At 51.2% G+C, this 15,831-nt stretch overlaps 1 protein-coding gene across 3 annotated transcripts in view; it reads right to left on the bottom strand.

The window, feature by feature from the left end:
* Positions 1 to 7,570: 7,570 nt before the first annotated feature.
* Positions 7,571 to 15,831, bottom strand: part of Itpkb (inositol 1,4,5-trisphosphate 3-kinase B) — a 94,413-nt gene continuing 86,152 nt past the window's right edge. For 2 of the 3 annotated variants that reach the window (XM_030254970.1, XM_030254969.1), the window contains exons 5-8: positions 14,015 to 14,219; positions 12,014 to 12,115; positions 11,027 to 11,098; positions 7,571 to 10,698 (exon numbers count right to left, since the gene is read on the bottom strand). In XM_030254970.1, the coding sequence (XP_030110830.1) occupies positions 10,483 to 10,698; positions 11,027 to 11,098; positions 12,014 to 12,115; positions 14,015 to 14,219 (595 nt within the window). In that variant the 3' untranslated portion in view covers positions 7,571 to 10,482. The remainder of the gene's footprint in view (positions 10,699 to 11,026; positions 11,099 to 12,013; positions 12,116 to 14,014; positions 14,220 to 15,831) is intronic. The other variant, NM_001081175.1, reaches the window with a different exon arrangement.

The raw sequence follows: 15,831 nt of genomic DNA, 5'->3' as shown, positions 1-15,831 counted from the left end.
AATTCCTGTGTCTTCCATTTCTGTAATCAGATCTCCAGCTGCCCTGAATGCTTTCGTCTCTCTCTCTCTCTCTCTCTCTCTCTCTCTCTCTCTCCCTACAACCTCACCTGCTGGTCTTTCCATTTGGATGGCCATCTTCCCCTTTCCTTGGGGACCAATCCAACATTTTCTCCGCTCACTGGGTCCCCTGTAGCCAAGGATGTAGACTCTGAACGAAGCACCAGGCCCCGAGGGTGCACAGTGCCCGTTTCCTTCCTGGGAGGTTGGACTGGCTGGCAAAGGAAATGTGTGTGAGATAGATGTTGAAATGATGCTAACCACAAATGAGCACGGGGTATGAGTAGTCAGAACTTAGAGCTGACGGTTGCCACCACGAGGGGATCTTCTGAAATGCAGCGGGGGTGGCAAGGTGCAGTCTACAGCCCAGCCAACATCTTTATTAGCTGATGCGCGGAGACCTGGGGAACCTAACAAATTTACCGATGAAGGGAAAGAAATAGATTACAGATAAACACAGGAGAACGCACAAAACTGTTGTAAAATTTGATAAAATAGACTTCGAACAAAACAACAATCCATCGGGGGAACATTATGATTCTAAATGTATGTGCCCTGAATACAGGTACACACAATCTCATAAAACGCATGCTATTTAGATGGAAAGTCACAGATTAACCTTAGCATGATAGTACTGGGTGACTTCAGTACCACACTCTTACCAATAGGTCATCCCCTCACCACAAAATATACAGAAACATTCAAATTAAATGACATTGTACACCACATGGTCTTAACAGACATCTATAGAGCACTTCATTCAAATGCTGTATAGTACTTACTCGTCTCAGCAGCCCATGGGACATCCTCTCGTACAAGGATACAACATTAAAATAATTTCCATATCCTGGATGAGTACAAGACTGTAAGGCTACAAATCAACAGCCAGAGAAACGCCAGAACACATACCAATTCGTGACGAATCTAGAAAGTTCTGGATAGGCAGAAAAAAAAATCTAACAAGATGGAACCCTTGTGGGTTATGGAAAGATCAGTGCCTGGGGGATAATTAGCCTCTGGGCTTCCCTGTACCCATGGAATATTCTAGAGCAGTGGCTCTCATATGGTGCCTCATGTTAGGGTGACTCTCAACCATAAAATTAATTTCATTGCTGGTTACTTCATAACTGTAATTTTGCTACTGTTATAAATAGTAATATAGGGCTGGTGAGATGGCTCAGCAGGTAAGAGCACCTGACTGCTCTTCCAAAGGTCCTGAGTTCAAATCCCAGCAACCACATGGTGGCTCACAACCATCCGTAATGAGATCTGACTCCCTCTTCTGGTGTGTCTACAGTGTACTTACATATAATAAATAAATACATCTTATAAAAAAAGGTTTTAAAAAAATAAATAGTAATATAAATATCTGATTTTTTTCTGGTGGTTTTAGGTGACCCCTGTGAAAGGGTCACTTGGCCCCCCCAAAGGGGTTGAGACCCACAGGTTGAAAATCACTCTCCTAGGGCATCTCAGGGTTCATGAGCATCAGGTGGGTAGAAAGAATACATCATCTCCTGTCATTGGTTCAGGAGCAGCTGGCTGAAAGACAGAGAGAGATGTGCCTGCAATTTTATCACCAGTGCTGGGGTGATCAGGGACCAGCACTTAGCTCCTCATATGCCAAGGGAAACGTCCAGCCTCTTCCTGTCTATCAGAACAACCCACAGCTCGTGTTAGCTTTCCCATAGCTGGGGGACTAGACCGTCTAATATAACTCAAAGGAAGAAGGATTTGTTTTTCAAATCGTTTCAGGGATTCTAATCTATGTTGGGGACCAGTGGTGAGAGTATTGTAAAGCAGAGAATTTCACATCATAGCAAGAAGGAAGAAGAACAGAGCAGCAATCAGGAGGGGCTGGGGCAAGACTACACCCCTAAGAGCACACACCCAGCGTGGAGGACAGAAGGGAGGACGGAGGACTCCACCTATCATCTATATACGTGCCTGGGGCCAGGTGTGCCCTCTCCTGTGCCTAGCCTTACACGCCCACAGCTTGGCCTTCCCTGTTATATAGAGAGGGAAATGAGAATGTGAGAACGGCCACACTGTGTGTTCTTCACAGTGCTGCTGAGCCAGCCAAGGTGATGGTGAGCCTGCTAGAACCTCAGCTGGGGCCACAGCCCAGCAAGCACTAGAGCTGAGCTGTCTCCAGCTATGGTGGTGTGACCCAGACCTGTAGACCTGGCTCATGGTGGTCATCTGTTCCCTAATGTGAAGCCAATGCAGGCGCTTGAAGTTACGGAATAAGAAACTGCCTGGGCGTGGCTGGAGAGATAGCTGGCTCTTGCAGTGATTATGCACGGCTGTGATCTAAGCTTACAGTACTCTTCCCCCCCCCCCCCAGAGTCATGCACGTGTTTACTTATGTTGTAGTAATAAGTGCTGAAAACAGGAAATAGGTTGGAAGTAACCTTATAAAACAGACATTTGCCATACATGGTAAAAGCAACATACAAATATTGTTTTCTGGGCCAACTGGGTCAGTTGGGGTTAGCTGGTGTCAGTTGGGTCTAAGCGCTGGAACCTGAGGTAACAGACATCCAAGCCTCTGCCTTGAGCCCTTAGGGAATGAGTAGAGAGGGCAGCAGCTGGGCCTTCGGTATTCTTTAAGATCCAAGCCTTTCAGCCAGTATCCAATCAGCCATTCCCACTGTGCTCTCCACAGATCAGGAGCTAAGATGCAGGTCGATTTATAGAGAGGGGTGGGTGTCTCAAACACACACTAGCTACTGACTTCTGGATGTGTCTCTTCATCTCCTACCAGCTGCATCCCTGAGCCAGGTAACTGGAATTACAAATGCCTGGCTGCTGAGTGACGCGAGACACACCTGTAAACTGCCCCTCCCCCTTTCTCCCTAAAATGGAAAATCTTTTACACCTAATGTAGAAGTGGGATTGGTTTTGAAGTGTTGGCTATTTAGCCGTGAGATTAACCACGAACCTGCAGGAGTAGAGGCTCAAAGGATTTTGTTTGAACCGGAAGGGAGGTGGGCAGGAAGGGGACACCTAGAAGATGATAAGTCAAACCTTAAGGAAGGGTGGCAGGGCTTTCTGGCTCCACAGGAGTGAGCGAGGCTGACCTGGCAAGCTTGGTTTCTCTGCACTCCATGGACCCCACGGCATCCAGACTGTTTCCTTAATTTCCCTCTAGCTTACGGCCTCGACCTCATTATAGAACTTGGCATCTCTCCACTGGTTAGCATCATTTCCTCCATGCAGAAGTGTCACCTCATGTCATTGCCGAGGAGCCCCCAGGGACACCTGTTTGTCACTGGGAGACACTCCACATTCCCCATTTGCTTCCGCTATTCCTTGCCCAGGCCTGAGATCCGGCTATGACCACATTGTGAGCTGCACATGGGTCCTCTGCACATGGGTCCTCGGCTCTGGCCACTTGGAGCTATTCCTTCCCTGTGTCTCTGTGCTGTGTGTCTGCTTCCTCCATCCTTCAACCCTCTGGATAATTCATATTCAGCTTCTAAACTCATTTTGGTGGCATTTCCTTTGCAAAGCCTTTCCTAAATGGCCTTTATGTTCCTGACTTGGGTGAGGCCTCTTTTTTGTCCTATGGGACCCCTTGTTTTTTCTGCATGGTGTCCTTTATACTGTACCGTATATTCCTGATATCTGTCCACCACCACCACTGTGCCTTAAATGTGGGCTCTGGTATTTACTAGAGCAAGATGTCATTTGTAAATTAAATGCATTCCCTGACTAGCCTCCTTGTCCTAGGGCCATCTTGCAATGCACCTTGATGTCCACAAGGGGGCAGGCTCCCTAATGGGGCCTCGCGGTTTCTAGTCTGTCTTGAATTCATGCCAGCATGTGTTCTCAGAAAGCATGACTAAAATTGGGCATTTTTTTTTTCTTCTCATTGAAATAGAGCAGGCCTGCTGCTGTCAAAAAAGCTATCACAGACCCCGTTTGTCCGTAATGTGCAGAAACTATTTTTAAAATCGTATGTGCTACTGTCCCGAAAAGCACAGAAGTCATGTGGGACTTTCTCCCCTGCCCCCACTTTAAATCCCACTTTGCTGATTCACAAGTTTGGAAAGTACAGAGAGGAAAGACTAGGTCAGATAATGACGCTGGTTGCAAACGTCTATCTTTGTGGCCTGAACTCTGTGACCTCTAAATGTCCCCAGGACCAAGTGTGCAGAGTAAGGAGACCACAAGGTAGGACCCCAATTCCTGGTGAATTTGTCTCTGTGAATTTTCTATTGGGGTCTATTAGGGGTTGTGGCTGTCACCTACGGTGTCACCTACGGGGTTTAATAAAAGCTCCCTTTGACCCTCCCCCATCTTCCGCACAGCGAGGAAACGCCTGGTCCCCGAGCTTGTCTGCTTCCCAGTCCCCACTTCTCTGTTGAATGTGTCATTTTATGCCTGTGCATGGTGTGCTAAATGCCAGGAGCTGGGCCACAGCTGTCACAGTGAAAACGAAATTGAAAAAAAAAATGCCACCCAGGCTGGTTCTTGGTGTTCCCGGGAACTGGATGTGTTTGCTGCATTTCTGTGGCAGGGTGTGTGATCCAGACTGTGAATGGCAAGCAGACGTGGTTCTGAACCCTCAGTCTGCGGAGAAAGGGGACTGGATGCCATGGATGCTAACACTCAGCTGCCTGGAGGGTCATCCCACGCCTAGAACAAACAGACCCTCGCTCCAGCAGTCTCGGGTCTCCAGCCCCACTTCCAGGCCTGCAGGAGAACAGGGACTACCAGGTACACTGACTCTGGGCCTTGATAGCTCTGTCCCTACATATCCCAGGCACCAGCATCCATGGGCTGTCCTAGGGATCCTGTGGCACAGCCTGGTACCAGAATACACGCCCTGGACTGTCCAGGGAAGCAGAAACAGGCAGAATCACAGGCAGGTCTCGAGTTTGGTCCAAAGCAAAGTTTGGTCTGTTGTTTCCTAGTTCTGTCGCGAAGAACTCGGGGATGGCAAGGTTCATCTCATAGAGTTGTTATGAGTATTAAACTACTTTACCTTTAATCACCTGACACTTAGCAACTCACAACCATCGGCCACTGCTACCTTCGAACAGGATTCGGCAGTTCTGTAAGGGGTTGAATGAGACCCTAGATGATATATAAAGTAGTGACATGGTGGTCTCTAATAAAGCTTTATTTATATGGTCTAATGTCTAAGAGGATGCTTGCTCTGGTGACTGCACAGCTGAAAGGTGGGAGAGGGGCAGAGAATACAGAGTCAGCTATGTAGTATGGGGAAGGAAGGAGAGAGATATTCTTTTTTGTTTTTTGTTTTTTTGGTTTTTCGAGACAGGGTTTCTCTGTGCAGCCCTGGCTGTCCTGGAACTCACTTTGTAGACCAGGCTGGCCTCGAACTCAGAAATCCACCTGCCTCTGCCTCCCGAGTGCTGGGATTAAAGGCGTGCGCCACCACACCCGGTGAGAGAGATATTCTTGTATAGGGTTCAGAAGGGCTGGTACAGGCAGGAGCCTCTTAAGGGAGTCTCGGATACCACCTCCGGACTTAGGGACCCTGTGTCCCTCATATGTATACAGCATTGCTGTGCAATGAGCACTCTACCTCAGAGGAGGTTCAGAGTTCCCTCTCAATTAATTAAAGAGTTTCTACAGTTGGCTGTTTCTAAGATTCACTGCCAGGCTGAGCCACCTCGTGCATTAGTGAAGACAGGACAACCAAGGAGCCTGTGCAGACATGGAGGGCACATAGTAGGGCTCATGGAGCTGGCAGACACTGAAATGTGCCCAAGTCACCAGGCTTCTCCTGCATTATCACTGATTCAGCGTGGTTCTGGCTCCTTTTTGCCACACAGAACTCTCCAGGCTACGTCCAGTGCTGCCTTTGAAGCGGCCTTGTTTCAGCCTGTTTCGCCCTCCAGACCCACAGGATAGACGACAGTCCCAACACCCCAATTCCCTGTCAGTGGAAGGGGTAGGGGTGGGGGGAAAGACCAGCCAGAGGGTGTGGCCATGGAGTTGCTCCCTGGGGTTTAATGACAGGTGGTGATACTCCTTCCCTCCTCACCTCCTGGGATGAATGGCAACGGTAAGCACAGTCTAGGCTGTCAGACATGGCTGGGCCATCGCAAAGACTCCTCTCCGGAGGTTGATGCAGCAGGAGTGAACTGGATACAGATTCTTGCCCTGCCTCCCCAAGATGCTTGTTCTGTCCCCATCCAGGAAGAGCACCCACCCCTGAAGACGCCCCATGAAATGACGTTGGTCACAATTGCTACCCCATGTGCCAGCAGGACCAGCTTCTTGTGAGCCCAGGATTAGGCAGTTGGTACCAAAAATGGTCTTGAGATGCAACAGGCAACGGGCCACCCACTTCTCTGGATGCTCTCAGGTCTGCTAGAAAGATGACTACAGGTCAAGGGGACGAGGGCTCTGTGACAGGGTGACTATGGTCCCCTGCAGGTATCAGCCTGGAGGGCAGAGGTACTTGAGCCCATGTGATGAGGAACAATGTTATGTCTGAGGACAGGGATGTGGTCTGTCAGATGGCTCTGGGCAGCATGTACAAAGAACGTGGATGGTCCAGTCACTCAGTCAATGTAAGTTGCTACTGAGGGTTCTTTAGGGAACATCTCCTTCTGGCTATGACCACAGGCCATCTGCAGATGGCTCGCAGGCTTCTCCCAGGGGGTTGGTTTAGCAAGCATGGTGGAGGCTGTGAGATGGTTTTGCTCGGAGCGGTCAGCAGCTTCCCACACAACAGCAGCTAAAATCACTCTTCTGGGGTCTGAGCTGAGCAGCGTTCTAAAATGTAGACACCAGTGTACTTTGGTGGCTATAGCTTATGGCAGAATCAGAGAGAAGCTGTGAAGGCTCATGATCCTTCTTAGGAGGCCAGGGTTTTGCTCTTTTTTTGCGGCGGCGGGGGTGGGGGGGGGCTTTCGAGACAGGGTTTCTCTGTGTAGCCCTGGCTGTCCTGGAACTCACTCTGTAGACCTTGAACTACAGAAATCTGCCTGCCTCTGCCTCCCAAGTGCTGGGATTAAAGGCATGTGCCACCACTGCCTGACCAGGGTTTTGCTCTTAAGGGTTTCCCTGAAACACACACAAGGCTCTCAACTGAGCCATTCCTGGATCTAGAGCCTAGCTCTCTGCCCCTGACACTCCTCTAGTAACGGTGACAAGGTCTGGCTCTAAATATTTCCAAGACACCCATTTCCCAGGCCAAGTTGTTTAACTTTCTAAGCCTCCATTTCCCTATCTGATCAATAGAGACGATAAAGTCTTGTTATTACAGGTGATGGGCTGTGGGGAATTGGATGCACCCAGCACAGAGGCCACTGTGGGCAGGGGAACTTTCTTTGTCACTGGGTGACACCCTTGAGCCACTGTTTAAAGGTATGATAGAGTATGTAGAGTAGACTCCTTATAAAGAATGCCTCGCATTGTTTGCAGACTAGAACGTTACCCCTCCCGACATTCACTGCTAGACCTCATCATGGCTCTTTTGTGGTTGTTGGAGGGTGGGGATGGGGTGTGCAGAAGGATCACATCAAGCTAGTAATGGTCTCCAAAGCTTTATTGGGAAGGGAGATAGCATCTATAGTCGACTGAGGGGCACAGGGCAGGGGATGTAACAGTCCCAAGAGGAAAGGAGTTCAGAGGAGAGCCTGCCTGTCAGGGTGCAGGGAGGGTCCTCTCCTCCCAAAAGGCACTGATGGGCAAGCGGCCTGGATCAAGGGGTGGGGCCTATACACAGAGGGTTGTCAGAAGACAGGCGCTCTCGAAGCTAAATACAGCCAGCCAAAGGTGAACAGCATCTGTCTTGAGGCTATACCTGCTCAGGGTTCCTCTGGCCACGAAGGAATGGCCCCAGAAGGCAGGCCCCAGAGCTTAGGAAGAACAGCCCAGCCTTTCATCTTAGTGTTTTGTGCAATTAAAACAAAAAAACAAAATAAATATAACTTAAACACTTCTTAAAGGGCACTAAAGTCTAGTCTGGGGAAAGCAATTGAAGCAATCTTCAGCGTGTGTAAAGCAGAGCTGACCACCAAGACATCTGGTGGCCCAAGAGCAGGAGGGCCCCAGGGACCCTGCACATAGGTAGGTACATGGAGCCTGCCCCATGTCCCAGCACCTGTGTGGCCGGGACCTTGGGAATCCCCAGCAGGCCTCCCAGAACTCGGTTTATCAGACTGTTGGAGGTTCTGGGAAATTCCATCTGAGCTCTGCCCATCCCCACAGAAGGAAGGAGGGGCCTCTGGCAGGATAGAAGTGAGAATGGTTTGAGGCAGAGAGTGGGTACTAGCATACAAATACAAACCCCAACTAAGGAAGACACCCTTGGCAACAGACTAACCCTAGAAAGATGCCTCTCCACACCGCTTTCCCACTCACAACACACCCAGCACAAAGCACTGCCTAGCACTGTCTGGAGGCTCTTGCTAACCGGCCCCCAGTTATGGTATCTTAGCACATTATTGTGACAGGTGGCACCTCCCTAAAGGTCTCGGCATGTTTTGTTCTTTACATACATTAAACTGGTCCCTAGCATTTTTGTTGTTGTTGTTGTTTATAGTGTGGTTTGCTTTAGCAAACATTTCTCTGAGACAGCAGGAGGGAACTTTTGGCCAGATCATAGCTGTAGACTCTTGGAATTAATGATACCCCTTCCCAGCAAATGGCCAATGTACAGACCACGAGGTCACCTCAAGCCCTCTAGCAACTACAGCTGGAGAGGCTCAGAGCTGGATGCCTGGTTGCTACTGCCCTCCCCCCACGCCTGGCTGCCCATCTTCCCAATCATGTGCTGTCACAAGGTCTGGGCTCCGAGGATGGGGGGGGGCGTGGGGCGTGACCTTTAGCAAGTCAGCCCGCACAGGAGCTCACCGCCCATCTGAATAGGAGCCAGGAAGTTTAAACGAGTTCCTTTTTAAACATCTGTACTTATACATCGTCGTGGGTCCCTCCTCCCGCCCCCACCAACTGTCACTCACCCACCCAGCATGAAGGGGAAGCACATATGCCACGTGGGCCAATAGCTCTAGAAACCCCAGGGAGCTGGGGCAGACAGTCAAGACGGCCAACCCTGCCCAAAGCTATGTCGCCAGGTGTGTACACGTTGGTCTACCCCATTCCCCTTGGTCCCTAATCAGTGCCTGCTGGCGTGGATCCCAGAGGAGCCTCTGTACATGCCATCCAGAGTCTCTCAGTAAAAGAGGAGGTGATAAGCCCAGAGGTGAAGAGGATAGCTCCAAACAGCAACAGAGCTAGGAGTTTTGTCTTTTAAAAAGTCATACAAGTTGTACACTCTTTTCAATCAGAGAGGCTACTTGCTTCAGAGCTGAAGTGGCGAATAACAATGATCTATCTTCCCATAGCCCTTCAAGAAGCTCAGAACTCGAGCAAGAGGAAGGCTTGGGCAGCCCTCTGAACAACTCTGGCAACTACCGAATTACATGGAGAAACACCGGTCTAAGTCCTTCAAGCTGGGAGAGTGAGTGATTTCAAGGGAAACTCAGGGATCATTCCAGGAAGCCAGAATCCTGGTTCCCTAAGGCCTAGTGATTGCTCTCCCGGGTGTGGCTGGCTCTCAGAACTGCTGCCTAGTGATTGCTCCCTGGAGGTTGGTGTGAGCCTTGAGTATTGTGCCCAGCTCTGGACCTTCCCACAGCAAGCAGATTAAGGGCAGTAATCAGTAGCTCTAGGAGGTGACGTCATCCCCTGAAACTCCGCTTGCAGAATGTCCTCTCTGAATTCACGGGCAATGCTCCCAGATGGAAGGGTGACGTTCTTTAAAAATGGAGCTGCTCTCCATACTCCTCCTAGGCTGGCAAGGTGGGGCCCTGATTTAGCATCTCTAGAGAAGCCACTCAGTGTCCCTGGGAGCTGGGACTTCCCACTGGAGGAGACTTTGCTCATAATCCAGATGCAGAACCCCAGAGATTGTATTTCCAACTCCCAGAAATCAGGTCCCTGTCCTGGCTTCAGGGCCCGTGGTGAGAGGCACAAATGGGACTGTGCTTACTGATGGCATTAGCCACTAGGGGGCAGCAAGGTCCCTACTGGTAGCCAGTGTGGGCCAGAATTTTCTGGGAGGGGGGCAGTGTCTCCCAGAGGGAGGCTTAATCTCTCAAGACTTTAGGCAACCAGGGATCACACGGCCTTCTGGACCCGTGCCGACTCTGAGTGTAACAGGATGTGGGGCCTAGCTTTGTGTAATTCTCTTCGAGAAGGTGGTTCTATTTAGAGAGCATGAGAAACGCCACCTCCAAGCCCCTATGTAGGAGGCCGGGGAAGTAAAGATCTAGAAAAAAAAAATCTCTTTTTTTTCTCCAAAGTGTCCTGTAGTGCAGATGGGAGGCTCTGTTCTAGGTAGGCGCTCAGACAGGAAAAGGAAGAATTAGGGGAGGAGAGAGGCGACAGGCAGAGGTGGCGGGCAAAGTGGCACGGCTATGCACGGTGGCGGTGGCCTCAGGTGAGTGGGCTGCCCTGGGACATTTCCGTCAGGATGTCGATGAGGTTGTCCAGCCCTGAGAGGTAGCCATCCTCCCGGTTCCCCTCCTGCCAGGGGACGTCGTGTTGTAGGGTCTGGCCTTCCGGAAGGGGCGTGGTTTTCCCAAAGTCAATCATCCACACCTTGGCTTGCTCCTTCTTGTCATGGATGAAGAGGAGAGAGCTGCCAATGACCTGGAAGGAAGCAGGGCTGTGAGAGAGGGACCAGGGAAACGGCGCCAGGACAGGGAGGGGCAGGGTTGTGTGTGTGTGTGTGTGGGGGGGGGATAGACCTGACAGGGCCAGAAGGGAGGGGAGCAGTGCCTGGAGGACATCGGGGTTAGGGGGAGACGTGGCTGGGGTGCCCAGGTATTTAAGAGGCAAAGGAAGGCTTGAGGCTGTAATGATCCTGAGAGGCGCTTAGATCAGCGATTTCACTTCCTATTGGGACTAGGGGTGATGGGGAGGGGTGTCAGTCAAGCAGGCAGTGTGTGTCTGTGGGGCTGAGGGCGCAGTACCCTACCTCGTGGCACTTGAAGAAGGGAGAGATTTCCAGGGTCGCTCGAATGGCCTTCAGCCGGTCCCGGTAGGCGATCTGAAGGCAGAGATGGTCAGAGATTCACACACTCTGTGTGTGTGGAGGGGAGGGGCGGTGCGTCAGGTCTATTTAGTTCGTTGGACTCTTGGAATTACAGCTAGCAGTGACCTTGAACCAATTTTACTCCGACTTCTTCATCTACCCCAGCTGAGCTCAGTTATACCTTTTCCAGAGGACTGTGGCCGCTCATCCTCTCGCAGTGCTGGCCCGTGCCAGCATGCCAGCCAGCCAGCTGAGGCAGAGGCCAGAACTGGTTGCTATGGTAACTTCCTGACCACTGAGTGCTGTGCTCCTGACTAAAGACAGGGTAGTGGAAAAGCTACAGTGCCTCTACAAGAGTCCCCTCCACGGAGCCTTACAGATCCTCCTTTGTTGGCAATGAGATACCTGATCATCCCCAGGGGCCAGCTCTGTGAGTCCCATCACCCAGAACTCAGTGCCACTAGGGAAGTTTATATCACACAGGGTCCTTCAATGATGATTTGAATATCAGAGGCACAGCCAGGCAGGGCTAGTCAGCCTTGTCCCGGAGTCCCTAGCAACAGCTGGAAATGCAGTCAGTGGCCTGACTCAGAGGATCTGAAATGATCCGGAAAGGTTCCCCGGAACTAGAGGACTGCACTGCAGACCTACTGTGTGCATTCCAGCCTTATAGGTCTGGGCCTGGAGGCATCAGGAGGGGCAGGGGGCCTGTGTCAGGCCAACTTAGGTGGGAATCCCAGCTCAGCCTTTTCCTGCCTATGCATCCTTGATCTCTCTCAAGTCTTTGATCTGTCAAGTGGAGACAGAAGGTCTGCTTGCTTGTCTGTACAACACCCAGCCAGCAGCAGGTGCTCACGGACTCCTGCTATCACTGTTCCCTGACATGGAAGGGCACTGTGCTGGGGCAGAGGGACTGAAGGCGTCACTCACCAAGATGTTCTGGTTTCCCTTAGTGAATTCTCTGAAAGCCTCGGTGACCTGCTCCCTTGTTTTGGTCTTCTTGAAGTCACGGTTCACAGAGCCATCTTCCTTCTGAGGAGGGAGTCACCCACGGGGGTCAGCAGAGGGCCCATGGGACAGACCCTCTTGCTGCTCTGTGGAGGTGGTCAGGTGCCCAGGGACGGTAAAGCAAGCCAGGTGTAACCAGGTGATTGTCACCTGGTCCAGGAGAGCCCGTCCCAGACCCCAGCTGAGGGGTGTACACAGTGGCTCCAGATCCCCGGCCACACACCACTTTAGGAAGTCTTGGTGGTGTGAGGGGTATCCGAGACAACAATGGGGCAGGACCTTGCTCTACGTAAGGGCAGCAAGGGCCCCAAGGTATGGCCAGCTTCACGTCCTGCTCAGAAGCTTGTCTTGGGCCCGTGACTCACAGTGTGTCTCATTAATGTGGTAGCAGCCATCTGAATGATCAGGCTAACAGTCAGCCTGTCATAGGCTTGTGGTCAAGTGATGGTCATTTAATAGTGGCCCAAAGCACGAGAGCAACAATGCTGGCAATTTTTATGATATGGTAAACAGAAGCTGTAAAGTGTCTCCTTGAAGGAAAAAGGCAAAAAAATAAGTGTGTGTGTGTGTGTGTGTGTGTGTGTGTGTGTGTGTGTGTGTGTGATATGTGTGTGTAGTATGTATATGTGTGGTATGTTTGGTATGTATTTGCATGGGGGGTTATGTAAGTGTGTACATGCATATATACATCTATGTATATATGTGCACATGTTCCTATTGGTGCTCTACATTCCAGACATTTGGTCTGGGTCTTGTCATGCACTACAGACCAGGGGACTGCTATAGGTTTTCCCCAGAGCCAAGGTTTAAGCCCACATCACTGTATCTCTACTCCACAAACCACCATCTCCATGCTCAGAGCCCAGTGCTTCCTCTCTTCAGGCTGACCTAGGAGACAGCTGTAACATCAGGAAGGCTGGCTGCAGAAGAGCCGCAGGTCTGAGGGAATGGCACCTCAGGGAAGCCCTTCTCATAGGCCCTTTCTGTTAGTTGAGGCAAAGGAGGGCAGGTGAGGGTGTGTCCAGTCAGCCTCTCTAGGCCAGTGGATGCTGTTGGCTGTATGGTGCAGAGACCAGAGACTGGGAGCATGTCGTGCCTGGGTGAGAGATGCCAGGACATGCAGTTCAGATAGACAAGGGATGGAGAGCATGCATGTATATAATTTGAATCCAGCCTGAGAGCTGAATATTGCCAGGAGGGAAGGCTGGTTTTTGAAGACAAGGAGGACAAGTGGCTTTCTTAGTCCCCAGCTCTAGAAGCCCGTGAGACACTGGTGATCACATCTACACACTGTGTGAGAGATGACTACCAGAGCTTCCCCTTACTTCAGCTACCCAACCCAACTCCATGCTGGAGAGCAGGCCAGGCAGACCAAGCCTGGGCAACAAAAGGAAGGAGCAGGGCCCCTGAGTGACTGCCACCTTCCCTGAAGGAATGACCACCTGAGACGATGAGAACCGTGTATCCCCTTTCTCTGTTCCTAGCTGCGTCTTGCAATTCTAGTAGCTAGGGACCTGGACTGGAACAAAGGGACAAGGACAGTCTTCTGAGGTCTTCCTCAGGGTATCCAAGAGGAAAGGATGAAGGATGAGGCTCCCAAGGTGATCCCAGGCCGCTACACGCTCCCCTTACCTGCACCTCACTAGCATGAGTCAACATTTTCCCTGTGGCAAGTCTATAAGCTGGCTTCTCTTCAGGGCCTCTGTACAGCTGTACAAACAAGCCACCCCAGCCCCCAGGTCTGATGGCCTGCTACAGCCAGACCACCAGTACCCCAGGCTGCCGAATGGGCCAACACCCCTGAGGCTGGCTGTCCATACTTAGGCCTGTAGGGCGAGGCTTATAGATTCCAGTCTCCCAAGGCCTTCATCACTGAGAACCACGGGACCTCAGCAGCCTCAGGCAATGCCTTACAAATCTCACCTTGATGCCTTCGATCCTGAAGCCTAGGGTGGCTGTCGAACTGATGGTTTCCCGCCACTGCATGTAACGTGGCTTGGTCACAGCTCGCTGGGCTTTCTCCTCTTCAGTGGGGGCCTCAGGGTCCACCTCGACCATCTTCTGGTACATGTCCTTCCGCAAGCTAGGCTTCTTCCGGGCCTTGGTGAGTTCTTCCTCCAGGTATGTCCTGTATGGGAGGTGAAGGACATGAGTCCAGGATTGGGCCACAACTCCCTGGAGTCACGTCTGATGGATGAAGGCCCTGAGTTGGCTGTGCTTTGACTCAGGACAGTGCACAATAGAGTGACATCTAGGATGGGATGAATTCATTAGGAAAGCCATGTACCACCCAGGCCCAGAGCACCTTGATGCTGGATGACTATGAAGGCCTGATAAACTCAGAACTGCCCACAAGGAAGCTTTTCTAGGGTCAGCAAGAGAAGAAAGATGGCGGGACAGTGGTCAGTTTGTGGAAGAGAGACAGAGGGCAGGGTTCCCCTTGGAACTCTGTTGTACCCTGGCAGCCTGGAGAGCATATTCTGTCCTTCCAGTCTGTCTCCCTGTCCTCATGCAGCATGACGCAGGGCTGCATCTCTGGCTTTTTGCAACAAGGTTCTTGGAAGCACCAAGGTCAGAATAAAAGTGGGCTCTGTAGCCCAGTAATGTTTCAGAGATTAGACTGGCACTCTTACGGTCTCCACCATAACAGGTCACAGAGCCTCTGATCCCAGGAAGACTAAAGCATGTCCATCCCCCCCCCCCCCCCTTTGCACAGTAGAATCTGCAGGCTGACCAGGTGAGGGCACTAAGCCCTTAGGAGAGGTGACAGGCAGAGACAAGCCAGGCTCAGAGCAGCTGGGGGTGGAGTCATTGGCCCAGAACTCTGGGGACCAATTCTGGTCCTAACACTAGCCTCCAACTCCCCTCTGAAAACTCCCACCACCTCCTCCAACTGGAAATGACTCACCCTAGCCTTTCTCCCCTACAAGAGCTCTTCCACCCAAGTGCAAGCTGACCAGGGCCCTCATGAGGCAGCAGTCAGCAGTTCGCTGCAGGATGGGGAAGTGGGCCCCCTGTGGCCTGCGTGGGTGTAAGCTGCCCTCAGAGCACCCTCCCTTCTCTCCTGTCCACTCTTCTCCCCTTCCCCCACAAGTCATCTCTCCACCACAATCTTCCATTCTGCCATTCTGGGTCTCATAACAGACAGAACACAAATCTCCATCTTACAAAGGAGACAATTTCAGAAACCTGTACCCACTGGTATTACACTGAAAGGAAACTCCGAATTACCTGGGGTCTGTGTGTATAAACATGTCTTGGTTGTTTAGGAAGGCCATAAGGGGAGGGTGCATTAGCTTCTGGTTGGGTGCTTGTACACACACACATTCCGTGCACTCATGCACACAGCACACCACACTGTGCATTCAGATACCAAGTTGTCAGTCGACCCATGTGCCATGGGGGAGAGGGGGAGGAATTCATTCCTAACACGCATAAGGGTGCAAAACAGGTCTGCAAAGCAGGCTAACTTCTACAAAGAGTTCTCAGTAGCTCCTTAAACAGGAAGTGGACACCAACACCACAGCTCTGATCCCATGGACCCTTCTTCAAAGGGGGTCCCCACAGCTCCAGCTAGACAGAGTCGCTTGTTCCTCTGGCACAGAATGGGGCTTGGAAGAGATGTTCTCAATGGATACTAGCTAGGAAACAGGTCTATTATAGGAACCAGTGAAACTTGTTACTGCAGAGGGAAGCCCGGGATCCTCTTATAGGGGGAGGGAGACCTGCGCATCAACTTC

This window comes from Mus musculus, chromosome 1 (genome assembly GCF_000001635.26).
Source record: "Mus musculus strain C57BL/6J chromosome 1, GRCm38.p6 C57BL/6J".
Lineage (NCBI taxonomy): Eukaryota > Metazoa > Chordata > Mammalia > Rodentia > Muridae > Mus > Mus musculus.
The sequence above is the reverse complement of the archived record's forward strand: the minus strand, read 5'-3'. Positions and strand labels throughout refer to the sequence as shown.